General features: G+C 51.2%; 8 protein-coding genes across 8 annotated transcripts; 2 read left to right on the top strand and 6 right to left on the bottom strand.

Moving 5' to 3' along the window:
• Positions 1–3,455: 3,455 nt before the first annotated feature.
• Positions 3,456–5,195, bottom strand: N7539_005060 (ATP-dependent RNA helicase; the record flags this gene model as incomplete). Its single annotated transcript, XM_056934662.1, has 1 exon — positions 3,456–5,195. The coding sequence occupies one exon, from the start codon at positions 5,193–5,195 to the stop codon at positions 3,456–3,458; it is 1,740 nt and encodes a 579-aa protein (XP_056789856.1).
• A 770-nt stretch (positions 5,196–5,965) lies between these two features.
• N7539_005059 (serine hydrolase domain-containing protein) lies at positions 5,966–7,920 on the bottom strand (the record flags this gene model as incomplete). Its single annotated transcript, XM_056934661.1, has 4 exons — positions 5,966–6,749; positions 6,824–7,127; positions 7,175–7,276; positions 7,362–7,920. 4 exons carry the CDS (start codon positions 7,918–7,920, stop codon positions 5,966–5,968), a joined length of 1,749 nt encoding a protein of 582 aa, XP_056789855.1.
• Positions 7,921–11,145: 3,225 nt separating this feature from the next.
• Positions 11,146–13,593, top strand: N7539_005058 (uncharacterized protein; the record flags this gene model as incomplete). Its single annotated transcript, XM_056934660.1, has 4 exons — positions 11,146–11,578; positions 11,668–12,207; positions 12,265–12,318; positions 12,374–13,593. The coding sequence occupies 4 exons, from the start codon at positions 11,146–11,148 to the stop codon at positions 13,591–13,593; spliced, it is 2,247 nt and encodes a 748-aa protein (XP_056789854.1).
• Positions 13,594–13,952: 359 nt separating this feature from the next.
• Positions 13,953–16,916, bottom strand: N7539_005057 (putative sterol glucosyltransferase; the record flags this gene model as incomplete). Its single annotated transcript, XM_056934659.1, has 7 exons — positions 13,953–14,155; positions 14,224–14,795; positions 14,891–15,241; positions 15,354–15,717; positions 15,801–15,958; positions 16,028–16,748; positions 16,805–16,916. The coding sequence occupies 7 exons, from the start codon at positions 16,914–16,916 to the stop codon at positions 13,953–13,955; spliced, it is 2,481 nt and encodes an 826-aa protein (XP_056789853.1).
• An 872-nt stretch (positions 16,917–17,788) lies between these two features.
• On the top strand, positions 17,789–19,486 carry N7539_005056 (uncharacterized protein; the record flags this gene model as incomplete). The annotated part of the gene is made up of 2 exons (XM_056934658.1): positions 17,789–18,060; positions 18,169–19,486. 2 exons carry the CDS (start codon positions 17,789–17,791, stop codon positions 19,484–19,486), a joined length of 1,590 nt encoding a protein of 529 aa, XP_056789852.1.
• Positions 19,487–19,660: 174 nt separating this feature from the next.
• On the bottom strand, positions 19,661–21,168 carry N7539_005055 (NADP-dependent oxidoreductase; the record flags this gene model as incomplete). Its single annotated transcript, XM_056934657.1, has 5 exons — positions 19,661–20,211; positions 20,279–20,410; positions 20,505–20,675; positions 20,764–20,879; positions 20,993–21,168. The coding sequence occupies 5 exons, from the start codon at positions 21,166–21,168 to the stop codon at positions 19,661–19,663; spliced, it is 1,146 nt and encodes a 381-aa protein (XP_056789851.1).
• A 1,300-nt stretch (positions 21,169–22,468) lies between these two features.
• N7539_005054 (uncharacterized protein) lies at positions 22,469–23,324 on the bottom strand (the record flags this gene model as incomplete). Its single annotated transcript, XM_056934656.1, has 2 exons — positions 22,469–22,620; positions 22,820–23,324. The coding sequence occupies 2 exons, from the start codon at positions 23,322–23,324 to the stop codon at positions 22,469–22,471; spliced, it is 657 nt and encodes a 218-aa protein (XP_056789850.1).
• Positions 23,325–25,757: 2,433 nt separating this feature from the next.
• N7539_005053 (uncharacterized protein) lies at positions 25,758–26,093 on the bottom strand (the record flags this gene model as incomplete). The annotated part of the gene is made up of 2 exons (XM_056934655.1): positions 25,758–25,823; positions 25,968–26,093. The coding sequence occupies 2 exons, from the start codon at positions 26,091–26,093 to the stop codon at positions 25,758–25,760; spliced, it is 192 nt and encodes a 63-aa protein (XP_056789849.1).
• Positions 26,094–26,125: the final 32 nt, after the last annotated feature.

Genomic DNA, 26,125 nt, shown 5'->3' with positions numbered 1-26,125 from the left:
ACGTCGTCAATATCGCCGCCGATCAACAAGCAACCAACTTACCGATCTGAGTTGTGCGCGATCGGGTGGTCGACAGATCTGATATACTACTCCATCACATCAACAGAGCAACTGAGCGATGGTGTCTTGGCCCCCTGACCGGTGATCTCATTGGCGACATTGACGCGACTGCGGATCCACCGTGACAGGCTCATGATGTCAAGAAGACCCTCGAGTGCTTCAGATGGCGATATGCAGTTTGGCGTTCCCCCCCCTCCTACTACTATAGTCGTCATCTAGGTCCTAGATCGGATTTGGACACCCAACTTCCTCAATAGTAGATGAAGGCGAAAAAGTGATGCCCATCGAAGGAGTACCTCAGACGTATTTATGATTGCATGTTGCGGTGTACGTGGGACGTGCAGTATAAAATTGATGTTGTTTGAGATCTTGGCTAAAACCCTTTCGGTTGCTGTCAAGGGACGAGAATGTCCTCGCCGGGGATCAGACTGCTCTCGTCATCGACCTCTGTGCACCTGTACAGCGTATACAATACACACTACACTGCACTACTATGCAGTGTTTCTCGATGAATGTTTGGTGTTTACTACTGAAAGGCCTGTTGCTGAGCACCGATGCTAGGTTTCGGGCCCGGCTGATGGAGGAGCCGAGTCTCCGTGAGCTGACGGGATCTGCCACTTGCGGTTTCAAGGTTAGCTCTGCTCTCCGCGGTCGACCACGTGGGGTACAGTTACAAAGATCTAAGCGGGTTAGCGGCGCGGCTTCTCGAACTCATTGACACCAGGTCCCAGCTGACATATAACTCTCGTGCTGCTGTTACCTTGTCCAGGCCTGGCCGCTACTCACAGTAGAACGTAGGTAGGCATGTCACTTGGGAGTGTTCATACTCCATAGTTCTCAGTGCCTCCCCACCACTGCACAGTGCGTAGTCACACATGCACGTTTTGTAGATCTGGCCAGGCTGATCGTATCGCTGATGTCCCAGGTGGGCGACATCTTGACCCTTTGAGCCAGCCCCTCAGACTTTATTCAGTAGGAGACCCTCCTACTGAATCTAGAGTCCGGAGTCTGATGGCAATTTATTATGGCATGTTGAAATTCGATAAGAGCCACGTCTATGATGTTCTTGATAAGGATTACCTATAGGGGGATTAGTGTAACATGGGTGGGTTTACTGGGGCTTCGCATACCTCTATAGGATCCCTCTAGCTATTATGATCTCCCATTCATACCTACGAGCCATCAACATGGAAGCTTGACTGTAGCAGTACACATCGCAACTTCTGTTGTGTTGTCTCCCAACTGGAGCATAATCATGCCAGCTTTCATCCTCGTTTGAACAAGCATAGGTAAGGACCATTCCGTAAGAACCAACACCTTCAACCGGAACGGCTCCACGGACTCAAGGTTGACTCACATGGTCAAGGTCAGCGTGCAGCTTTACGCTATCCATTTCCATAGGTATTCCATCTCCTTCTTCCTCTTCCTCTTCCTCTTCCCCTTCCTCTTCCTCTTCCTCTCTCGTATTCCGGATCCAGGCTGAGAAACCAAAGACAAGGTCGATCCATCATCCATGAACTTGTGACCCTTCCGTCTCCACTTCCACTCGCACGCCCGGATGTCCGAATCCCGACCTCCGACGCTAAGACGCATACTCCCGCGTCAGGTTCTTTTCCAGCCACAATCATCGGCTAGAAAACAGGGGGGCCGCCTGTTGAAAAAGTGGAGATCAAGCCATTCCGTTCTAGAATTCCATGTGCGCTTGAGTCCGAATCTTATGGTGCTGCATAATTTCTTGACTCAAGGGACCACTGCAAGGGTGTAAGTCCCTGGGGAATGGTGGGTGCGGTAGGCTGGTTGGCTGGTCGTTTCCTCTAGATTGGTTTTTTTTTTTTTTTTTTTTTTTTTTTTTTTTTTGGGGGGTTTGTTTTCTGTTTTCTCCTCAGCCCTGTCGCAGGTCACGGATTTTCGGCTGTGGAGGTGATGTGATGAAAAGGTCCGAGATTCGGACTCACTCTATGACAGGGTCTTGAGTCGCGGGTTCGTTCGGGTACTGGAACAGTCATAGTGGATCCCTGGATTCTGATTTGGCGCGTTGTTGGTCTTCGATCCGATGTCCTTCGGACCTGTGCAGTAGTGACCTGCAGGAGTGAGTGCTAGGACTAGGTCTTGCAAGTATACCACGATTGCCCTGGACGTCGACTGTGTTGGGACTCGCAACCTCCAGCCCTCGAGAGTCGGTACTCGGTACTACCAGTTGAAGATCCTTCGGCCTTAGTGAAAGCGTTGTATGAACCAATGTGAATCCGAAACAGTCTCAACATTATAGAAAGTCGCGTGCCTTCTCCAATATGCGTAGATGATCACAAGTCCTGAACCTAACTGGAAGACACACAGTAGTACTACGAATTATGGCAAGTACTTTGCTCATCTCTCACACAGTAGTACCACTACCCACCAATGTACCATCCTCGCACTCGATCAGAAACCCAGACACAAACAAAAGGGGCACAACTATATCATGCACATCTCTCCTCCCCTTCCCTTCCGTATACCGCCGAAACCCCAACCGCAGAACCCTGTCCTTGCGCAACAAACCCCCGAACATTCCGCGTGGATGGTCACGCGCCATGTGCATGCCCGGATCAGATAGGGACCCCATGATTCAAACGGTGGAGATACAATTTCCTCAAAGTACGCCCGGACGAACCCGCTTGGCGGTATGTCGATCATATCCAGGTTGATCCCGGTCGTCGACTCACCGTATCAAATCTTGGATATACCGTGTGCCGGACGGAAGTTTACGGCCTGCACAAAGTTCGTACACACACGGAGGCTGTTGATGCAAGGATTTAGACAAAGTTGTGCATTTGAGTTGCTGACGGAGCTGGGACATGTGATGCTTGTTCTGAGGGGGCTGAATCACTGGCCCGGCTGTCGGAGGGTATCACGTGATTCAGTGAATCGTCGGGAATACTGGTAAGTCAGTACCACTAAGCTTGTAGGTAGAGTACCTGCTGAGTTCGAAAGATGCATATATCCAACTCACTCACTTGGTGGGTCCAGACCGCCGCTACGATGCAGGTGGATCATGAATGGTCTAGAACCCAAGCAAGTGCAGATTACAGACTAGAGACTACAGACTACAGAGCGCTAGATGAGGCTGGGAGTTCCGAAGAGAGCTTCATGAGTGATCAAGGGCAAGCTTCAAAGTCCAAATCATGTGTGTTCCTCATTCGAAAGTCCGTGTCTATGGTCTCTATGATTCATTCCCCATGCAATGTGATCTCGCAACACCCCAAACGCCAAAAGGGTTCATGTCCTCGTCCTCATGATAGAAAGCAGTAGAAAGAAAACCGAAAGTTGAGAAAGGAAAAAAAAAGGGCCATGGCGATGCAAATGTCGTGTCGATGCAATAGTCATGTTCGTTTTCAAGATGCTCATGACAAACGTCTTCATGCGCCGTGGGGTTTACCACCTCGACCACCACCACGACCACCACCGCGGCCACCACGGCCTCCACGGCCTCCGAATCCGCCACGAGAACCTCCGCGGCCACCTCCACGGTCACCACCGCCGCCGCCGCCAGCTCCTCCTCGGCCATTACGGTTCTTTTCGACCTGTCCTCGTCGGCCATTTTGTCCAGCACCGGGACTCAAGGAGTTGCGCTGCTTGGCGAGTGCGTTTCCATTCGCATGGCCATTGCCGTTGCCGTTGGCACGAGAGCGAGAAGGGGCCCGAGGGCGGTTCATCTCGCTACCGGTGGCATAATTGAATCCGGGAACACCCTTAAGGCCCATCTTACCGACAACCTTCTTGTCCATGGGAGGAGGCTCGGGGCAAGCCATACCCTTGATGGCCAGCTCGTTGGCCATCTGCACCAGGCCGGTCTTGTCGAGACGAACTTGTTTCAGGAGACCCGAGCCGGCAAAAAAGCCGATGTAGGATGAGTAGGCGCGCTGCTTGGTCTCTTCTTCGACGTTGTACATGGCCTGAGTGACCGGCTCTGCGCATGATGCGGCACTCTCGAGAATAGCGGCGGTGTCGGGATGGGGCTGAATCGGCAAGTGACGGTTGACTTTCATGAAGAATGATTCGGCTTGGGTCAGGAGGATGATAGCGCGACCATCGTTACCGGCCCGAGCGGTACGACCGACACGGTGAACGTATTGCTCGCCGTTGGAAGGGAGACCAACTTGGACGACGAGGTCGACGTTGGGGAAATCCATGCCGCGGCCGATGACATCCGAGGCGAACAGGATACCGGCCGAGATTTGCTTGAATTGCTCGGTAGTTCGTGTGCGAGCGCTTTGGCCGAGTCGTGAGTGAATTTCAAACACCTTCAAGGGGGTCAGACCCTGCGAAAAGACTCGGGCCATCAGAGCAACCATGTTTGCCGTCACGCCAAAGACGATGATCTTCGAGCACTTCTTGCTCTCCAGGTTCAGCAGTGCGGTCAGAGCGGTAAAGGTCTCCGTCACAGAGGGGATCACAACGTGATACTGAGGAACTCGCTCGTGGGTGGGTGTCTCGTTCTCCTGAATAGTCGAAATGCTAGTGTAGCCGGGGTTTAGAACCACATTGACCACGTCCTTGACCTTGGGTGGGATTGTCGCAGAAAAGCACATGCCTTGCCAGCCCTTCTCCTTTTTCGAAGGAATGAGGCGCAGAATCTGCTTCACATCGGCCAAAAAGCCGCTCTCCAGCATCGTATCAGCCTCGTCCAGCACGACGGTCTGCACATCCGCCAGCTTCTCGGCAGTGTACTCGTCTGACAGGTAGTCCTTCAGACGACCAGGGGTCGCCACCAATATCGAAGGGAGTCCATTGAGGAATCGCGTTAGAGCAGAAGCCCGAGACGTTCCTCCAACGGCGATATGACACTCCAGAGGTTGCGCCAACTGCGATGTCAGTTGATCACATGACTTGGCGATCTGCTGGGCCAGTTCACGAGTAGGAGTGATGATCAAAATAGCCACTTGGCCCTTGGGAGGAGCCGAACGAGCTTGCAAGAGGCAGTGGAGGGTAGGAAGCAAGAAAGCCAGTGTTTTACCCGTGCCTGTCTTGGCTTGGACAAGGCAGTCAGTGCGCCAGGTGGGCAGATCGGTCAACACACGCTGTTGGACAGGGGTCATAAACTCGAAGCCCATTACATCAAGGGCTTTCAACAGTCGTGCATCAAGCTTGCCAGCCATGCTGGAGTATGGTGTTGCGCCATCTTGGATCTGAAGTTCTGTCATTCTCTCTTGATCTTTCAAATTTTTTTTTTTCCGGAAGAAAACTGAAATCTTCCAAATTCCGGGGGTTGAAGATGTCTCCAAAAAGGTGTAAACTGGAAAATTTAAGTATCGGCGGACTGATAAGGCGTTAGGCCTAACTGGGGCAGGCTAACCACGTTGGGGACACAAACAAGTGGATCTCAAACAAACACAACGCAAATTGATTGGCTTGTTTGCACTCTGCATGGTTTGGAGAGGAAAGCAGTAAACTTCTGGAAGAATCTCAATGTAGTAGTGAACGGGCCAGAAGTAAATAAATCAAGAACGGATCAAGCCATTCATCGGGAGCTATCAAGTCAAGATCTCTCAACGCTGCGCTTGTGTTGATTCGATTGAAAGGCTGAATAATTCGATCCTACAGCCGAAACTAGGGAAGGACCTCCTGCTGATTAGACTCACCAGGCAAAGTGCAAATATTTTGAATAAAAATGTAGTTGTAGCGCAGGTCTACCCCATTACCATGGCGTCTACTCACCTCTTATCACGATCCGGATTTCAAAAATAGGATCCCCGAAAACGCATCGAGATAAATGGTTCAGAAGCACAAGTGAAATAGAAGTTTGATCAACCTCACTCCGAACACTTTCAGATATCCCTGGAACGCTCCTCACTCTCCAAGGAATATATTTGCATCAATCGGAAATTATGTACAAAGACAGCCATGTTCAACATCATGATCTCAACGCTCAGATCTTCGGCAAAGTGGCCCGGAGCACCCGGGGAGTAATACTGGTCACGCTTCCCGCTTCGTTGAAATTGAAGACAAATTCATCAATTCCAATGCCTCCGTAAATCTGCGCATCCATTGTAACCCAGGTCAGGCACTCGGAGGTAAAAGGTCCGTTACCCGCCGTTGAAAGTCTCGCTGGCAGTACTGCTCGGAATGCAATTTGGCCGGGACTGTCTAGCCCAGTGGGATAAAGTCGGACGCTGAAAGTGGAGGGATCTTGAGCGTTGCTCATGGTCATCAACGACTGAATCATGTCAGTTCCGTTGTTGACCCAGCTCGCAATTTGAAGACCTGGACCGTCGTCTGTCGTGATAGAAATGGTGGAATTCACACCCTCTGCTGAAGCGTAGTCGCCCCCAAATCTGGAGGCAGCTTGATCTTTAGCTGCGGCTTCAAGGCCCGGGAAAAGCTTGGCGGAAATTAAATCAGCGGCTAAAGCGACCTTGGCGTGGCCATCCGTTCCAGCAAAGAAAATCGTAAAACCAACGTCGTAGTCAGGCGACAGTGCAATCATGGAGGAGTAGGCTCCAATATCGCCTGCTTTGGAGTAGATGTCGATAGGGCGCCCGTTCTCAAGTGTGATGATCTCCCAGGGTGCACCAACAGAACTGTCGAGGGTCGATGTGTGCGAATGGGGTTTCATCCACCTTCTTGTGATGGAGGCTGGCAATAAGGAGCCGTTCAGAATGGCCTGGCCCAAAGCGGTCATGTCTCTTGTGCTTGAATAGATGCCTCCAGCACTGAGGGCGAGAGGGTTAGTACACATGAAGCCCGTGAAGATTCTGAAAATGTTTAAGAGAAAAGTTCAACGTACGGGCCCTCGTCGCCAAGGTCAAATGACCACCAGTGCTCTCCGTCCTCCGTGGGGATCACTCCCACTGACATGTCTGGCTTAAAATATGAAGTTGCTTCCAAGCCAAGCGGAACAACAATGTCTTCATGAAGTAGTCTTTCAAAGGATTCACCAGTCATGGCTTCCAATGCGTAGGCAAGTATTTGAAATGCGGCGTTGGAATAAACGGGTGTCGAAGATGTCGCCACAACGGGGTGCCGTTGTATCAAGCCCTTGAAGAACTCTGCAATCTCGTCATCAGCTGTGAACACACTTTTGCCCATGTCTGTCATGGAGTTGAGACAATAGGACAATGCTCACGCTCTCTGTTACATGGGTCAGGGTTGCCACAAGGGGGAACCTCTGATGGCGATAGTGCCGGGAAACCTAATTGCTCCATCAAGGCAGCCTGGCCGGACAGATCAAGTTCTCCATCTAGAAAATCGCCCAGGATCATTAGCGGCAAGTCCAGCCATGTCAGAAGGGTCAGGGAGGTCAAGTAATGGAGCAAAGAACACACAGTCTCTCGGAATGCCGGCCAGATGACTTGCAAGTTCTCCGATGGTGATTGATCCCCAATTCACATAATCAACGGCATCGCGTCTTCTGCGAGGATCCCATCGTAGTCTCTCTGCTGCTTCGCGTAACTCTGGGACATATTTCGCAATGGGCTCGGAGAAGGCCCATAGCCCTTCCTCCATCAACAGCAGCGTCACAGTGAATATCTTCGATACACTTCCCACCCGGAACACTGTGTTCTCGTCGACACTGCTGACGCCTAACGTCGTGTTGATATGCTCGGAGGTCGCCGCAAAGTAGGCGAGTGGCTTTGGATCACGGCCACTAAAGATCTGTACTGAGATTGAGTCGTTGTGAAGATCTCCATTGCTGCCCGTCACTTGATCCAGTGAAGAGAGGACTTCCTGAATTGCTGCGGTGAAGATTCGGTCATTGGACAAGCTTGACGGCGGTGGATAGTCTGGCCCCAGGGGAGGACAGTAATCCTGTGATGTCAGAGCACTTGCTGAACTAAGTAACGTCAACGAGAGACACGAGAGCAGCCACCCTGAGGTATACATTTTTCAATGTTGTGATGATTGACAGGAATGCAAATCTGTGCCATTGCTTTGCCTAGACCTCAGGCGCCTCTTATATGGAAGTTCCGTCTCCTGCGTTCGACTAGAGGGAATTGCACTAACACGCGCAGTCCCACCTAGCTTGGGGATCCAGCAAACACACCTTGCTCCGAACCCTGTCCACAGTCCACACCGGGGGGCCGATAGCCTTCGAAGGCATGCCCTTGTCATACCAGGCAAGTAATGTAACGCCTCGCATCCATGTGCCTGATCAGCTTCTCCTTCCCCATGCCGAGCGGGGTGCTCGCGATGGGAAATGAGATAAGGGATGAGAAGGCGTAGAAAGTACGACTTTCTTTGTTCCCATACCCGAGTCTATACCGAAAATGGTGACTTGACACTATCCACTCCTGCGACTCGCGACTCGCTACTACTGACGAGCGCGGAAAATAACGCAGACCCTGGTCGGTGTTTCTTTGTTCAGATCAGGCTCAATTGACGAAATCTTGGAATTGATCCCACGAGTGCGTGGAGAATGTGTTTCTCTGACTCGCGATCGAATACTCTGGAAGAGACAGGGTAAGGAGATGATGGCATACCCACCGGCGTTGGAATGGGGGTCGTCGGAGGTATTCAGGTACTTCCGCCCCTCTCTCGGGCCTCGAGGAGCAAAGGTACACACCCTTTTTGCGCCCTTTGAGTGTGTGCCGGGAGCGCATCTAGACTGCATGGAACCAGACGAGTCATGGAGAAATTGATGGAGTAGGATTTGAATTGACTTGAGAGGAGTGTCTGCGCGGAAGGAAAAGATGATCTTTTACTTGCAGAGGGTTGCACAAAAGCTAATGGACGGCACGAGACTCTCGGAAGCCCTACTACCCGTCGAAAGGGTTCCATGTCACCTTAACACATCTGACTCTGCATCTTCGCGGGATCTTCTTCCTCCGAGTCATTACTTCTGTAGTCGAGCCACTGTTAATGTCCGAAATCCAGTGAGGCCTGATGGTCTTCGTGGGCCAGGTTCGACAGGAAGACGGCAATCTGTCCCATTCCATCCAGAGGCTCAGTATCCCTTCCCGACCAGCCACCTGATTTTCGTACAAGTCAAGGAGAGCAGGAGGAACACTCCTGCCGAAAATCCTCTCAGATTCCAGCATCGGCGCTGACTGACGTTGCAAAGATGGAAGGTATCATCCTGTCATTGGGAGTCTTGATTTCATTATTCGATAATGGTTTATTCTCATGTTCGGACAATATCGCCCGTGAGTATCTCTGATTTTCTTCAGCACGTGGCTTCTGTGTAGAGCTCTGGCAACTGAAAGTCCTATCAACATTCGAAGGGAGCAGTGAAAGACCGGTCCCTGTGCTGTGCTTCTTTGGAAGGCGTTGCTTTTACGTAGACTTTGGGGAATCTGCTCTTGTATCGATAGTCGAAGGTAGTAATGAGAGACTGCTCACTGCAAGAAGATCTCCAATGTTGGTACTTCCATTCGGGGCAAGCCCACCACAGTCTTCGAAATCTTGTAAGACCTGATCGATCATCTCCATCTGACCGCTTAGATGTAAAAGTTTCTAATACGAGCGTGAATATCAAGAAGTCTAGGATCTGGAAGATCCCACCTGCCTTTGTGAACTCTGGAGTCGACAAGTCGACTGGTATTTAAATCGCGTACGGGCCCTGTAAACGTATCTCGAAAGGCCTTAATCTGATGTTGATGATTCAAAGACGAGTCTGAATTGACCAAATTCCTTGTGAACTCGAGGGGCCAGCATCAGCACGTTCTTTTTTTCGTATTGATTTGCTCCGAGGTAAAGGACATGATGTCAAGTGTTGGAAAATAGTGCCTTTGGTTAACCCAGATCGTCGCATGTCTGTCCACTGCCTCATGATTATTAGCCTGGAAGGCTCCTCGTGTATAAGAAGTGATGTGGGCCGCTTCACGCTCAACTGTTATTGCATCCATACTTCCTCGTTGCAACTTACCACACATCTGATCCCATCGCGTTCAACACAGTGACTCCGAACTTACGACTGAGGAGACCTAGTCATGGCCTCGATGCTGAGGCTCATGAGATTTTCGATTGAGTCTTCAAGGCCAAGACGCGGGTTTGGCGTGATCTCAGTGGGGATTTTGCCACCTTATGCTTTGATAGGAAACAACAATCCAGTTCTGGTGCGTTCAAACTTCAACCAGTTGTCGAAGCGCCTCGTCATTTTCGCAGCCCGAAACGTCTCCGGCCAAATTTCGTTTCCCGTCAGAAAACAAACTGTTGAAGAACCCACAAACGAAGATTCTTTTTCTTGTCCGTGCGATCGAGTGGTACGTAGCTATTGAGCTTGCGTTCCAGCTCCTAGCTTGAGATCAGTATGCAGAATACGAGAAGACATGGAGGGAATAACCGTTTTGGAAGTTGCAGCTCCAGTACAAGCAAGGCAGCCAAATCAGCTGTCGCAGACAAGACGAGAACTGATGGGAGATAGATAAGACTAGTTCAATTCTTGCAAAGGAGATGATTATGGAATGCAACCGGAGGAAGAGGATTGAGCTTGGAAGGGAGAGGGGAATAAAGAAGTGACTTGCTGGCCATCAACCCGTACTTGGGGGCGACGGGCTTGAAGTGGATGGCTAAGATATTGGGAGCTTCAACCCGACCGAGCGAGGCTCATTGCAAGGCGAAAGCCTTTAAACCCGGCCGGGGGCTCCAGGAAGAACGAACCAACTTGAGTCATGATGGGTGTCTTGTCAGGGGACAACTTTGTATGTAGGATCCAAAGAACATGCGTCAAGGAAACGTAGGACAGAGAATGGAGTCTACGGACTATGGACTGATGGAGTATGGAGTATGGACAGGTTCCCAGCCGACCTCTCAGCAAGTAGAGAATCCATCACTCGGCACGGAGCCAACACCACTTCCTGATTGCGACCCTTTCTTTCCGACCTTTCCCACCTGCAAACTCTCAATCGCTTTGGCCACGCATCTTTCCTCCTTACCATCTCTCCTCTGTCATCCATCATCCGTCTTATCCTTCTGTCATTTTGTCCACAAAAGCTGCATCGGCAACAATCGTTTTACTCCGTTCTCGCTCGACTCGAACTTCTCAAAGAAGGGACACGAGATCACTCCGTCATTGCTTCTTCGCGACCCGAGACCTAACCTCGAGCAATCCTAGCTAGCGGACACTCCGACTGAGGAAAAGAGATTTCTCGATCACCTCCATCGCCCAAGATGGCTGACGTTGAGCAGGCCCCCGTCGACGACTCCGTCGCCGCTTCGGAGGCGACGGAGGATCAATCTCACAGCGCGACAGTAAGCGCAACGGTCGGAACGAGACGTCAAGCCAATGGTACCATTGGCTCAGTCTATTCTGGCAACAAAATCCGACACCTGAAGAAGGAAGATGGCATTCCTTTGTGGCGGACAGACATTCAGTACCAGTTCCTCAAACTGGTCTTTGAGGATAAAACCCCTGTCTTCACACGATACCCTGATGGCAAGAAGAACTGCGACTTTGCCGATATATATATCGATGCGATGGCCCGAAGTAGTAAGACCAGCAAGATCTTGAAGGACAAGCTCCAGAATGACAAACCCGCCGCAATTAGCATGGCGATGGTCTGTCTGCTGGTCAATTTCGGTCGCATGAACACAACACTCAACTGTACGATCTTATTGATTCCTCTCTGTCTTTCAGACTCATCTCACCACGATTATGGAGCTAATCATTGATATGGTTAATCATGTTTACAGTCTTCCCCGAAATGCGCGCTCAATTACGTACCTACCATTCCATTCCCTCCTTACAAGCCTACCAGGATTCCAATGCCTACAAACAACTCCAGGATGCTCCTCGCCTCAAATCTATTCTGAAGGGCGCGTCTGAAGATGTAGACCAGCCCAACACTCTGGACAAAATTAAGCGCCAGGCGATTCCCCGGACCAATCCTGTGAATCTCATCTTCGTCCTGGCCCAGTACGCGCCAAAAGTCTCCGAGATTCACTTCTTCCCACCCCGCGACTTCTTCGATCTAGTCATGCGGTCAACCCTGAGCAGCAAGACCCGCGCCAAAGCTTTCTTGTGGTTAATGTGGTGGTATCTAGAGAGTGACTTCTCGGAAGATGCGGCGCTCAACAATCCATTTGGAGCGGGTCTCGAAGGCGAGGGCACCGGCGGCCTCCCCATCAAAGTCCCTGCTTTTGAGAGTTTGACGGAAGAACAGGCCAATTTGGAGAATGTGGACACACCCGAGGAACTGGAGTATGGTGAAGCCAAGAGATTAGAACGCAAGCGTGAGTGTCGACACCCTCGAAATGGTGGACTAGCGGGCTAACACAATCCAACAATAGGTATCCTGGAAGAGGACGAGCCGGTTTCTCGAGCTTCGAAGCGATCACGAAAAGGTGAAAATTTTTCCACTTCCCTATCATCGTACTTTTGACTCTAACAGTCGTACAGAATACAACGTTGACGAAGACTCATTCGTCGGAGATTACTCGGGTCTTGGGGGCCGCGGCTCCGCAATGTCAACCCCTATGCATGCCTCTGGAAAGCGTGGCTTGGAAGATGATGATGACGAGCTCACTCCTGGCTACTCGCGGCCTCGAAATAAACAAGCCAAGCGAGACTCATCGCTGAATCGCGTTGTTGGCCACCAACGACTGATTCTCAAGACGCGGATGGATCACACCCCCGACGCATCACCGGCACCTCCGGGCTCTGGCCATCCCGTTTTGAATCGCTTCATTGCCGAGCCATCCCTATCGCACGGCTCTGGTCGCCGACCACGGCCACTTACACAACACCAGATCGCTGTTGAACAGAATCGACGGCAGCGAATTGAGTATCTACTGGCTAAACGGAAAAGCAATGTCTACCGTGCCCTTCGACAGAAGCGGAACAATGAAATTCCATGTGTTCGCTACGGTCGCCTACTCCAGGGACTACCAGACGGTTACGATACGGAAGACGAGGAGAAGTCGTGGGGCAAGGGCGGACTACTTCCCAATCCAAAGGATGAGGATGACTATGGTGAATGTGCCAGTTTCTTTCTCTCAGTGGTCCGAAAAGCGTCCCGGCGGTTGGACCGATGGGATTACGAAGACGCCAATGGGCCAAGGAAGGATCGACAAAAGGAACGCGAAGAGCGTCAGAGGGCCAAAGCAGCCATTGAGGCTGACGTACGGGCCAGCAGTAACCGCGCTCGTCCACGCGTTCCGCGATCTGCTGCTGCGAAGCGCAAGTCTACCGGGCCAACGTCTACACCTAGCGCGGGCAGGAAAACAGCTGGTTCTCGTGGCAAGACTGCTTGTAATCGTCTTGCGACTGGAGGTCCAGAGACCCCCGTTGCTGTTACCCCAGACTGGGATGCTGAGAACGGCGTGGGAGATGAAGATCTCGAGGGTGAACTTGATGAGCTTGACCGCGAGCTCCTGGGTGAGGCGTCCGGTGAGGAGGACGGTGGTCCTCAAGATGGCGACGGAGAGGGTGAAGGAGAAGGTGATGGAGAAGGAGACGTGGATGGAGACTCTACGGATGAGTCCGGTGACGAGGACGGCGATGTGGACGTTGACGAGAATTCATCGACCTACGATGGCCCTAACGGATACGCACGGCATGGGAGCTCATCCCCTCCTCCTCAAGGCCTCCACGACGCCGAAGACGATATGGAGGAATAAGAAGATGTGTCGGTCACTATACTGCACCATGCTCGGAATTGATGGGATTGTTTTTTCTTCTTTCATTATGTTTTTTTACTATGTGAACTCGAGGCTGGACTGGCCTCGTCGACTTATTATGACCTAATAATTTATGTCTCGATCCATATCGCCAAGCCATTTGCTGCTTCAGATGCTGTTCCATACTCTCGAGGCTGACATTGACCATGCACGTCGGTCTTCTCTTTACCGAGGCCATTCTGTTCCTGAATAGCAGGAACACTTCTACGTCAGCTGTCAAGAGACATGGATCTGAGAGGGATACTGATTTCACCCGTAAGTAAGAGATCTGTGGTCTCGTGACCTTTCCATAGGTGATTTCATTCACCCATCGACGATATTAGCACGTCAAATACCTGTACGACTTCATCCTTTTCGTCCTTCGACAACTGCATCCGCTCTGTAAGAGTAAATCCTTCACGAAGCCGCGCATTCACAATCGCCTTGGGCGTCTTGGTCCGAAAGGCAGCTTCGATACTCCGAGATATTCCCTGGAGCGGATACGCTACTAGGCCAATCCCCGCTAGACACACACACACACACCACTGTCAGATCTCACAGACCACAAAAGTTCAAAAGATTCCCACTTACCTGACGGCATATATGTAGCCATCCCCATAGCCCCCTTGGCAAGACCCTTCATAGCCCCCGCTGGCCCTTCTTCCAGAAACCCCTTCACGGGATGTTTCAACATCCCCGTGATTCCAGTTGTCATACCTCCAACGAAATTCTTCCCACCGACCACCGCCCCGGATTTCCAGTCATGCACATTGCCATATTCCTTCGGCTGCTCGCCGGCTAATTGAGGGGCGCGCCGAAATCCCTCCGCGGCAGCGTAGGGTATGTCCACGATGGCCCCACGGAAGGATGTCGCGGTGAACTTGCCAAATCCTTGGAGTCCAGCGCCTGCCATTTTGGCAGCGGTCTCGAACGGGTCGCTGTTGGATCGCCGTGCAGAGGGTGTGGATGATGATGATTGCTGGTCTGAGAGGTTTCTCTCGGATCGTCGCTGGATTTGACTTGCTTTGTACTCTTTGTAAGGATTGTAGAACATTTCGCCTGTTGAGTAGAGCATGTTTGACCATGTTGACATGGCGGCTGATAAGACGCCTGTTAATGGATCCCAGCGCCGGTTCTCGATGATGATTGGGTTGATAGCGAAGCTGATGCAAATTGTAAGCATTGTTTTCTTTTCCTTTTCTTGAAAGTCATATCTTTGGTAAAAGTCGTCGGTGTCGGGAGGACCATTTCCACTTACCATTTGATATATTTAGGGTCGATCCGCTGGTACTCAACCAAGATGTTCATGGCTGCTTTGGAAAGAGTCAAGGGTTGCTTCTTTTTTGTATAAGCCCAGGCGGCGGGATTTCCTGGAATGATACTGCATCTCATCCTCTGTAATGGCAAGTGACGGTGGAATGAAGCCACCGCCGTCGTGACTCCCGACTCTGCTTTCATCTTTATGGCGATCTCTCTCGCAGCAGTGCTTGCCTCGGGTCTGAGACAGAAGCTGATTGCTTCAGCAAGATTTTGAGCGTTCAATATGGCGTGGGGGATGGGCGCGGGCCCAGCACCTGCGTTGGCGACCATGTCGCCCCAGAATGGTTGACTGACAGGCAGAAATAGGATCTTGTATTAGTGTGGTGCACAGCGAGTACACAAGTCCAAATTGAATGGGCTTGGCAAGATCAAAACTTGGAGGGATGTCTGTGTCAACTTACTCGCCGAAAAATGGAACAATCGCAGTCGGTTTCCCATTCAACAAGCCACATGCAGTTGTGCCAGCACCTCCGTGATGAACTACGGCGGCCACATGCTCAAAGAGCCAGCCATGAGGGCAGTCGCCGATGTAAAAGACGTTGGGATCCGGAGGGCCTGCCAACTCGCTCCAGCCTTTTGAGACGATAGCGCGCACGCCGGCCCTTGAGACGGCTTCCAGGACGGTGTTTATCAGCTTCTGCGGATCTTCCACGACGATACTGCCAAACCCGATGTAGACTGGGGCAGGGCCCGATTCCAGGAAATGGGACAATTCGGGCGGTGGTGTATAAGAAGGTGGATCGGAGAAGAAGAAGCCGCAGACGTCTGGGGAATATTGAGCGAGGTATCAAGTCAGCCTTGCGCTTCCTTCAGGTAGGAATTTGATTGCTCTCAGGATGTGTGCATACCAATGTGGGATGGCCAGTCTGTTGGTCTTGGAACCAATGCAGGCGACCAACAGTAGGTCATGGGTATTTTCAGGGCTTCCGCCAGACATGGTCCCTCTGTTCTGGGTACAGGTGCCAGGTCTATTGAAGATCGAAATTGATTGATCACGTCCCCCAGTCTGATAATGTGCCGTCAGAAATGTGGCCAGAAGCCATGCAACTCAAAGAGGAAAACTGGAGCACTGTACCCTTGCCATGTAAGCCATTCCACAATCGCATATGAAACCCAGTTTGCCGTCCCTGGGTTCTCCATGGAGCCATTCACCAAATTCGCCAGTGGATGAGGGAATGCCTTGGTACTACTCCAAGGCATGGTGAACATGAGGTGGACTGGAATGCCCAATGCTTGCGCACAGTGAATATGAGCAAAACTCGGTGGATTTGCAATGACCGCATCGGCCACAAAGGGCTCTTGCGTGACGGGATCATCTTCAATACATGATCTCCAGCATCCTTGAAGCATCTGACCCACCATGACCTGCTTCTTCTTGATTTCCCCATCGCGCAAGGTCTTCATCTGTGGGATCAGTCCTGGATTCTTCACCATGTAAGCCATCAGTTGAGCAGGATCTCCACCGATGGGAAAGAACTCCAGATGGGACTCCTTGACAAAGTTCTCAAAGACATCATGCGTCGCGATGCGAACTCGATGGCCGTGAGCCTGCAAGGCATTCCCCAGGGCAATGAAAGGCTGCACATCTCCACGGCTGCCGACGATTTGAATGACGATGTTGAGTTTGAGATCGATCCCCAAAGCATCTTCCTGGCGGGATCGACTTGGTGGCAGAAAGATGCCTTCTTCCTGCTGGTCGGCAATCTTGGCCAAGGACTTTGCAAGCTTAGAGTCAAGATGAACATCAATGCGACCGTCGGCTTTGGAACGGTTGTCTCGAATTAGTGATATGTTTGCTTGAAGGGTTGTTTTACCATGATGTGACGCCTTTCAAGAGGACCGCTACACTTACTGTATGCATTGGCGGACTCTGCTGTCAATTGAGGATCGAGATAGGGCATGTATGCTGGAGGAGCCTCGAGCGGGCCTCGTCCACCGTCTGGTGGAGGTGATTCGGGGTTCATCTTTGGACCGTGCTCGTGTCCATACACTGATTGCAGACTTTCAAGTGATGAATATGTATTTGCAGAGCAAAGAGAACAGAAGTTATCGTCTCCACAGGATTAAATGAGTGTTCCACAAGAGGAAATCGTCAAGGCTGCTGCAGGTGTGTGTTATTGATTTCCCTTTTATGCAGTCTCCACGACATCATTGGGGTTGTGGCGAAAGTCGTCCTTCCCGTGATTGTTCGTGCCTGGAGTGCCTTCTTGGCCATACAAGCCTTCCGTAGGCTACAGGATATTAATCGAGGACTTGTTGATCTCACTTGTGGATGAATCAAAGGGCTCACTGAACTCAGCCACGTATCTCACTGCCTCTCCCAATACCGCTGGTGGAGAAGCTCAATGGATCGAGCGTTTGGAAGAGAACTAAATCAAGACTCGACCCGTGGGCCGTGCGGTGTAGCAGCAACCAACTCTTCGACCCGACACTCATTGCACCGCTGACTACCTTAGTGCTACCGCGGTCAATGAATGAATATTGATAGCGACACGCAATATTCAATCCGAGTGGGCTCTCGTATTCTTACTGAGTTTTCTGTCTCATCTCTCCAAGAGTGAGTGTCCCTTGTGGTTCACTCTTACCACGTATTCGAGAGTGGAGAACTGGGGATAACCACGTCTCACGGTGTCTGTGGCTGTGCTCCTGACACCACCCCCAACGAGAAAGGAGATACGGATACGAGGACGTGGACAAGAATACCAGAGAGCTCAACTCCCGTGGACACGAAATGTCGAGTAGTCTCCAGATGATCTACGAATTCTAGTTGAGTTTCAACGCCCCATGCTCCGTCCTCTCCAACCAACGACGCGATAAACATCCTAGACCCGACATCATGGAGGGGACCCGACGCAGCGAGCATTTCCGTCACGTCGCATCCAGTACTTTGTCTTTGCCGCTTTGTCAAGACAAGAGACAACGCAGACTGCTCTTGATTTACATTCATGGATTCATGGGCTCCGAAGCCAGTTTTCATGACTTCCCCGCCCATGTCCATGATCTGCTAACGACGTTGCTGCACGACTCCCATGTGGTGTACACTCGGATTTATCCGCGGTACAAGTCGCAAGGTGAGATGCGAAAGGCAGTCAGCCAGTTCAGTAGCTGGTATGTGTAGTGCGATTGAAAGGGTCGAAGATCACAGAAAGAAAGGAACAAAGACCAGACGGCAGGGTGCGAATGAGCGTGTAATGAGTACTGATGGTTTGATTGCAGGTTATCACCTCATGAAGCTGACGACCTCGACGTGATTCTGCTCGGTCATAGTCTTGGGGGCATCCTAGCGGCAGACGTGGCTCTCTTGCGTGCGCAAGATGCAAGCCCACGACATCGAATCCTGGGACTGGTTAATTTTGACGTGCCCTTTCTGGGACTCCATCCTCGCGTCATACCAACTGGCATCTGGAGCTCAGTGGCCCAGAAAGAAGTCGCTCCGGAAGACCAGCTGGCAGACGAACAGGAGTCGTTGGGAATGGCACCGGCCTATGGACCAGTCACTCCTCATCCCAACTTTGATCCTCCTTTCCGGAATGACGTTCATCTGACCCAGCGGGGCTTCTTCAAAGGCTTGATGCACTTCATCAATAAGAATGCCAGCAATCTTGACACTTTGTCAAACTCGATTGTGGATCGACTTATGTCACCGATGAAACACGCCGGATGCGTGAACAATTACTCGGAGCTGCGTGAGCGGCATCAACGCTTAATTGGGCTCGAGAATGCAAGATCGAGCTCGGAGCGGGTTCGATTCATCAATTATTACACTGCCAGTACTGGGAGGATCAAGCCAGCTAAGCCACCCAAGCCAGAGAAGTCCAAAGCGGAGAAGCCAAAAAAGCCCAAGAAGTCTAAGAAGTCTACGAAAAAACAGTCAAAGGAGAGTTCAGACCGTATAGTCGAGTCGTTTCCCGGAGATGCGGAAGATGACTATGAACGTCTGTCCCAACCGCTGCCTCAGATTCAAATAGATGACAGTCAGCAGATCGGGAGCGTGGAAGACACCTATCCACGGTCACCTACAAGACAACCTCCAGAAATTCCCACAACTTTCCGTGGCTCAGAATCCTATTCATCGCTGGATGTCTCATCAACAGAAGCTCGAAGCAGCTTGACCTCTGTCTCAACAGAATCTCTGCTGCTAGATCAAAGCATCAGCTCGAGAACCAGTCAATCCTCGATCGAGACAAACTCCCTCAGCATTACCTCATCCGAGACTCTTGCTCCAGAAACCGTGAAGGCGAAGTCGCCCGACAATGTCTCGGCCACTAGTTCGCAATTTAATCTTCGCAACGACACTTCGCCGCAAAAGCTCCGCAAGTTCATTCTGCTTCCCTCGCACCATTGGAAGTGGAACGACGATTCACATTGGACTCCTGTGAGGATGCATGACATGACCGAGGTCACGGCTCATCAGTCAATGTTTGTTCCACGAGGGTCCAATTACGATTATCTAGTTGGGGATACGGTTGCACTTATTGAGACATGGATCCAGGATGATCTCAGTCGACGGCTAATGCAGGAGAGCCTCGATTGAGCGAAGTGCCCTTGGATGAGGCCATGACTTTTCTTAGCGACGGGTTGGTCAGTCTTCATGATTTGAAAAAAATTGAAAAAAGAGGTTTTGAAGCCTTCAAACAATCTCGCTGGACACTATTCGTCCCTCACGGCTCTTGCTGGGCCAGGACCGCAAGGACCCAGGCACACTATTCTATACAAAAACTATGACCGATTTCCCCACGCCTCCCTTGGAATCATACACCACTTGACACGCTTTCCGCACAGCCTCGGCATCCTTCACAGACACAACGTTGCCCACGACTGTGCGCAATTTTCCAGCATCAATCCATTCACGAAGCGAATCCAGATCTTGGGCGTTTGGTTCGAGAAAAATCGCTGAATACTCGACCCCGTAGCGCGAGGCACGGAAGGTCCGAATCCGATCTAATAGGTTCAATGTGACACGAACGGGAAACGGCACAATCGCCTTGTCATCTTTATCGGGCGAGCGTCGCATCAGGCCTGAATTCTGGAGGACATCCCCCGACGTGAGGATGGAGATTGTAACGATGGCCCCTTTGGGACGCATCAGCATGAGATAGTTCATGGAGTCGCCCATGGTGTCAAAGAGAAAGTCGATTGACTGGGAAGGGATGACGGTCTTTGGATCTTGTTTGGTGTAATCGATGACTAGAAAAAGCAGAACAAAGACCCCGCGGAAACGAGGGGGAGTTTGTCCGAGTCGGTCAGATTCAGGTGTGTCTGGATGGAAGACAGTGGCAGCGAGCTCGGATGCTGCTGGCGGAGGAGGGAAAGGGGAAGCATTTACTTTCGTCTACAACGCCATCGCCGAGAAGCTCGCTCACACGAGCGACTTTAGCGGTCGATACGGTTGTGACCACTCTGCCCGCCTTGAAGACGTTTTTGGCTAATTGACAGGCGAAAAGGCCGGTTCCGCTCACTAAGATTAAGATGACTTGTCAGTAACCGACCAGTGCGCTCGTCCAATGCCCAGAAGAATACACAATTCCCGGGAGAAAGAGGGGGGACCTTACGTCCAGCTGGAACAAACACGGTTTTCCCGGAAAGATCTCCTGGGTATCTGCGAAGAGCTTGCAAGGCAGTCATGGCCGCCAGAGGAATCGATGCTGCGTCCTCCATGGACAACGAGGTTGGCTTCAAGGCGACGAAATCCTCCGTCGTCTTTGCCAGCTCACTCCAAGCTCCTGAATATGGAAGAGAAGCCGCATGTATTAGCAAGCGAAAGCAAGCTTGAGCTCCCTGAGATATCGAATGTAAGATACACTCACTCACCTCGATGGCATTCCGGAAGTCGCGTATATACCTCATCGCCGACTTTGACTCGGGAGACCTGAGATCCAACTTCGACCACGGTCCCGGCACAGTCGTAGCCAATTTTATACGGAAAGCTGAATTGGACAGAACGTGTATCAGTATCTGACTGCGATGAGAAATTGATGAAATCCAACTATGATGAAAACATTCCCTTCCTTTGCGCGAGGAGGGTGACCCTTCTACCTACGTATCCTTCAACACGACTTTGGACGCGCCCGCTGCCTTTTTGACATCAATTGGATTCACGCTTGCCGCGTGAACTTTGATAATCACGTCTTGGGGGCTTTCCACGACCGGTGCAGCCAGTTCGCCCACCTCGTACTTTTCAGGGGTGGCGTAATCTGAGATCTGGATGGATAGCATATTGTCGTGTCTGTGACTCGGTGCTATATGCGACCGAGGGAGATTTCGTTATGTCTTGTCACAACAGGTCTTGTGCAGCAGTCACGAAGAGGGTTTTCAACAGGTCCTTTTCTCAGATTAAGACAATGTTCTTTCGAACTCAGCAGGGACTGAAATATGTATTTGCTGGGCTGGCGGCTGAGGAGCTTTTTTCATCTGGTAAATGCGTTGAATCGCACGTCGTCCTCGGGCAATTGAGTTGAGCCGACGGGATACAGCGGCCGGCGGCCGACAAGAGCAGAGCTCCCAAAAACCACGATTTATTTCTGTACGAATCGTACCCAACTAGCGGAGTACTTGGATTGACTGTTTATGCTGCTGCTGATAAAGCTGGTTCTCTCAACGGTCCTTTAATTTGGATACTCTCTTTCACATTCGGTGGGCTATCGGCGGGCTATTTGGTGACTGCTTGCTAGTCAACTACAGAATGGAGGAGCCTGGGGAAGGTTGAAATCGCCTTAAGCCCAGGTGACGCTCGGCAAATTTCCTCCCTCTCACTCTCAGTCTCGCTGCCTCTTCCACATTCTCGGTCTCTCTTACAGTACTGAGCGTTTCATTTCAAAATGATGAAAATTTATTTCGGTTCCAGCTTAGAACAAAAGTCTCTGCAGTTTACACCCACAGACTCTCCAGGTCCTTGTGGCGTCAAAAAAAAAAAAGATCGGGAGCTTGTACGGGCCGGATTATCAATCGGGGGGAATTCAGGACTTCGAGAGTCGGGCAGCCTACGTGAATGTAACTGTTCGCCAACTGATCCACATGCTATCCATACTCGATTCTGCATTTAGCTTTGGAAGTCTTTGTTGCGCGGTGGTGTCTTGCTATTCGAAGATACCGAGGTTGCGCGCAAGAATTGAGGGGAGGTCTGGTCGTCAGGAAAGGTGCCTTCTTCTTATGATACGTGTAGATAGTCCGGTCGTTTGGCCCATGTCAAGATGGATAGGATAGTCCGAGGCGTTTACCGACAGAGTATGTTATTTGAGGGACAGCCCAGAGCTGGAATAAGATTTAGCTGACCATAGATATGCGGCAGTATTTTCAGGCCATGTTATCATCATCGCAAGTAAGAAAGGACATCCGCTTAAGAATGTGGATTGGCGAGAACATAAACCTACTGATGAATCCCTGGTTCATTGAAATTGTAAGGGGAATCAATGTCTGAGCCCTTTCCTGTTGTCGCTAGAGGTCCTCACGAGGGCCATAACGAAAGAACTAAGGAAAGGAAATCCTCGATTTGACGTGCCAAATGAAACAATGAAAATCACTCTGGAACAAGCCATATCACTTCGCAGGCTTCTCCGAAGCCTTCCATATTCGAGGGACTCTCGCGAAGAAAAGGAGCGTTGAGCAGGGCTCCTGTTACCGTCTGAAAGAACGGCACCTCAAGCTGTCGCCACGCATCGAGGCATATAACTGGTAATGGTCCGACGACAATTCCCACTACAACACTGCTCGTCTCCTCCGCAAAAGTCTTCATCTTTGAAGCAAGACAATGCAACCGTCCGATGAGTGAGATGAGTCAGGTCCTTGGTCCTACTACACATCTTCTGCGTCCATCCAAAACCAACATCATTGCAAGAGAGTGGGCTCTCGCAGTCACTGTGGCTCGTACAAGCGAGTCCATACCCGTTATCCGATCGATCAAGACAGCGTAACTCGTTCTGGTGGTGTGAATCGCGACGGCACACCAAGCCCGAACTGCACTGGTTGTCGTCGGTGCAGCCAGCGCCAAAATGGCCGGGCCTGATACTGCAGCGGGACCGGCAATAGCCAGAGAAACAAGCATCGTCGGAGCGGCAGGTCTCTCCAATGAGAGCCTTCTGCATGCACTTGTTCTTCTCCGAGTTGCAGTACCAACGTTCCGATGGGCAGATACTCTTATCGTTCGCAATGCAGGTGAAGTCCTTGATCATGTTTGACATCATTGCTTCGGAGTGTCGGAAAGTCTCGGTCATCAACTCGTTGCCGTAGAGACTCAGAGGGATACGGTTATACCGGTAGTAATAAAGCGTGTCCGGGGGAATGACGGACTGTCCAACTTGCACAGGCGGAAAGACGCTTGGGAGGGCCAGAATTGCTGGAGCAAGGCCCAGAAACGAGAGTAACGCGTGATGCATGGATCAGACAAGTCACAGATGATGATATGAACTCGTTTCGAGGAGAATTGGAAGAGCGTTGTGATAGCAGATCATAAGCAGATCGTTACTGGTGCGGCGCGGAGGAAAGACCTTTATATAGAGCTTTCGCAAGACTACCGTCTGCTTGGTGATCGAACCATTGCTGGCGCCCACCTTCCACGAATTCGAATTCGGATGCCCGAGTTCCCCACGATCTCGTCCTTGGACTTCGGAAAGTCGTGAGTCAGCTTTGCCAACGCTGAAGGTTGCGGCACGAGTGGTTTGTTTGATCAGCCTTTGTCCACTGTGCAGGGGGCCAAGGTAACGTGTGTCTGCATGCCAAGTTGATCTGGAGAGTCAGGGATTCGCTCCGGGGTCCGGCTACTTGAGATGTGGTTTGCGATCTGGTGTCTTGTGTCATCCTTCGATATCAATTTGCGCTCAACAAGCATTCAGAACCGGACTGGGTTCAAGCAATAGCCATCCGGCTCCGCTCAGACGAAAGCCTGGCAGAGGACCTGTGTCGAATCCTCTCGTATCCTTTCCCCCCTAGTGACTACAACAGAACACTGCCGAACCCCCTTCTGGGGATAAGTGGGGATCACACGGCCGCATACCTCTCACGTGCCAGGCTCTCACGTACACAGAAGAGGTCCCAAGAATGACTACCACTGCCTTCGTCGACGTTGTCACTCTCACGATTGATGGCGTGTTCATCTTGCATGACACACAGAGCCGACAACTTCCAAGTCGCAAACAATGGAACGAAGCGGAAAGATAAGGCCTTGATCACATTGGGTTGTATAACACGGGATAGTCGATGCAGAGACCTGGCAGGGTTGCGATAGTCCCGTAGTCATGCATCAGTGATATTGACATATCTCACTCGAAGCTTTGGAGAAGCACATCGACACATATATGTGGTCAAATTGATTGGGTCAGATCCCGACGTGTCTTATACATACAGGGTTAAAGGACCAAGCTGCAGCCAGCAGATAGGAAAACGGGCAACGACATGCAGACAACAATCGCCTAGAGGCTGGACTGTCCTCGGGAATGCACCCCGGCCTATATAGATCAGTTGACAGCTGGACATGTGCTCAAGTTGAGGAGAAGCTATTGGCGATACGCGTATAACTGCAGGTGGGTCTCATCAGCAAAAGACGCCCACACAGTATTCTTGTGGCTTGGAAATCCACTCGTCCTTGTTCCCCCGCCGAGACACTACTCTGCGCCTGTTAGTAGACTGACACTCGCAGACCCCGCGCTCGCCCTTTGATTCTTTGCCCGTTTGGTCCATCGCAGGAATAGTCAAGACGTGGGTCTGTCGATGGATAGATGTGTCTCCAATGGGGCCAGACAGACGGGTCGCCCTGGTCAATGACCTCATAGCTGGAAGCCGTGACAGGTTCAATCCGATTGTCGTCCTTCGTCCCTATCGAGCTTGGATGTTGGACGCGCGTAGTCACCCCTCCTGACTCTTTCCAGCTTGTCCCCTGCTGGCCTGCTGTGTTGGATCAGCAAGGCACTGCTCCAGTTCGACACACTATCCAGATGGAGGTGATCAACATCGCTGCAGGTCTCTTGCTCACATCTCGCGGGGGTGGCGGTCCAGAAGAGCATCAGCCGGAGCATGTGACGGCCCCTCTTTTCTTTTTCTTTTCTTCCACTCACCACCTTGCTCGTGTCGGGCATGTGACGTTCTTCTTGGCGGGCACGTATCCGACGATCCGTAGTCCCCCCGTACGGCGTACAGTCAGTAGTACATGGCTACCTGAAGGCTGTCGATGGTATGGAGAGCACCACAATTGGCCATCAGTCTTGCACTCACGAAGAATCAGCTTGGTGTTCACTTGAGTAGTATGTGCGTGTGTGGACTTTCCCATGACAATAGCATTGACTACTCGTGGGAACGCCTTTATTAGCCACCTACTACATACACGGACAGTGTTGTAGGATAAGCAACGGGGCTGTCAGGCCTCACCCCAATAGACTCGTCGAGTTTAGCAGACAGATCACCAAACAAACACAATAATAGAGCTTAGATCATAGAACTAATAACGACTCCAAAGTGTGACGGGAATTACCTTAGAAGATGGTCCTATAGCCCTGTCTACCAGGTAGTAGGTACTAGGCAGTAGGCATTAGGTAGCGGGCACTAGGTGTACCTACAGTACTTACTATATCCTACTGTGGTCAGGTCTCTCTCGTACTTGAATCTCGTATCTACGGTATCGAGCTGAATCGAAAGCGCTTTGGTTAAGTATTTAAGTTCATAGTTTGGTACTACTACTACTGGGCTATTCATCCACACAGTAAGTATTATAGAGTCCGTTACACGTGCACGCCAGATAGTGACTGCACATTCTTCCATAATAATGTGTGCAAAAGAAAAGTGCAACCTTCAGACTCCAGTATGCACAAAGAGATTGTTCAATGCGAAGCTTCCGAATCGGGGGCGCCCCACGATGCCCTTTCACTGGCAGACCGAGCAACGGTCTGTTTCGACCTGCAAAAGGATCCGTCCTAAAGAATTGCCTGCAGGAGTCACTTGTCAAGCGCCTGCTGCTTTCGAATCATGTCCACGAGAAAACTCCATCCGCGGGGTCAATCATGCGGGACCGAAGTATATCCTCCACTCACCCTTGAGCTTGCAGCTTGGGGCGAGACACGGATCGACACAAGAATGCTCGTCTGCTCCGCCGAGCCGGGACGCTCACATGTCGACCTCGTCGCTTTGAAGTTCCAGTAGGTTGGGTTGGCACGCATGATTGTGGTGGTCAGCGACTCTTCCGTGTCCC

This window comes from Penicillium diatomitis (genome assembly GCF_028827545.1).
Source record: "Penicillium diatomitis strain IBT 30728 chromosome Unknown utg000005l_segment0_segment0, whole genome shotgun sequence".
NCBI classification, from domain to species: Eukaryota; Fungi; Ascomycota; class Eurotiomycetes; order Eurotiales; family Aspergillaceae; genus Penicillium; species Penicillium diatomitis.
This window is presented reverse-complemented; position numbering and strand designations above follow the sequence as displayed.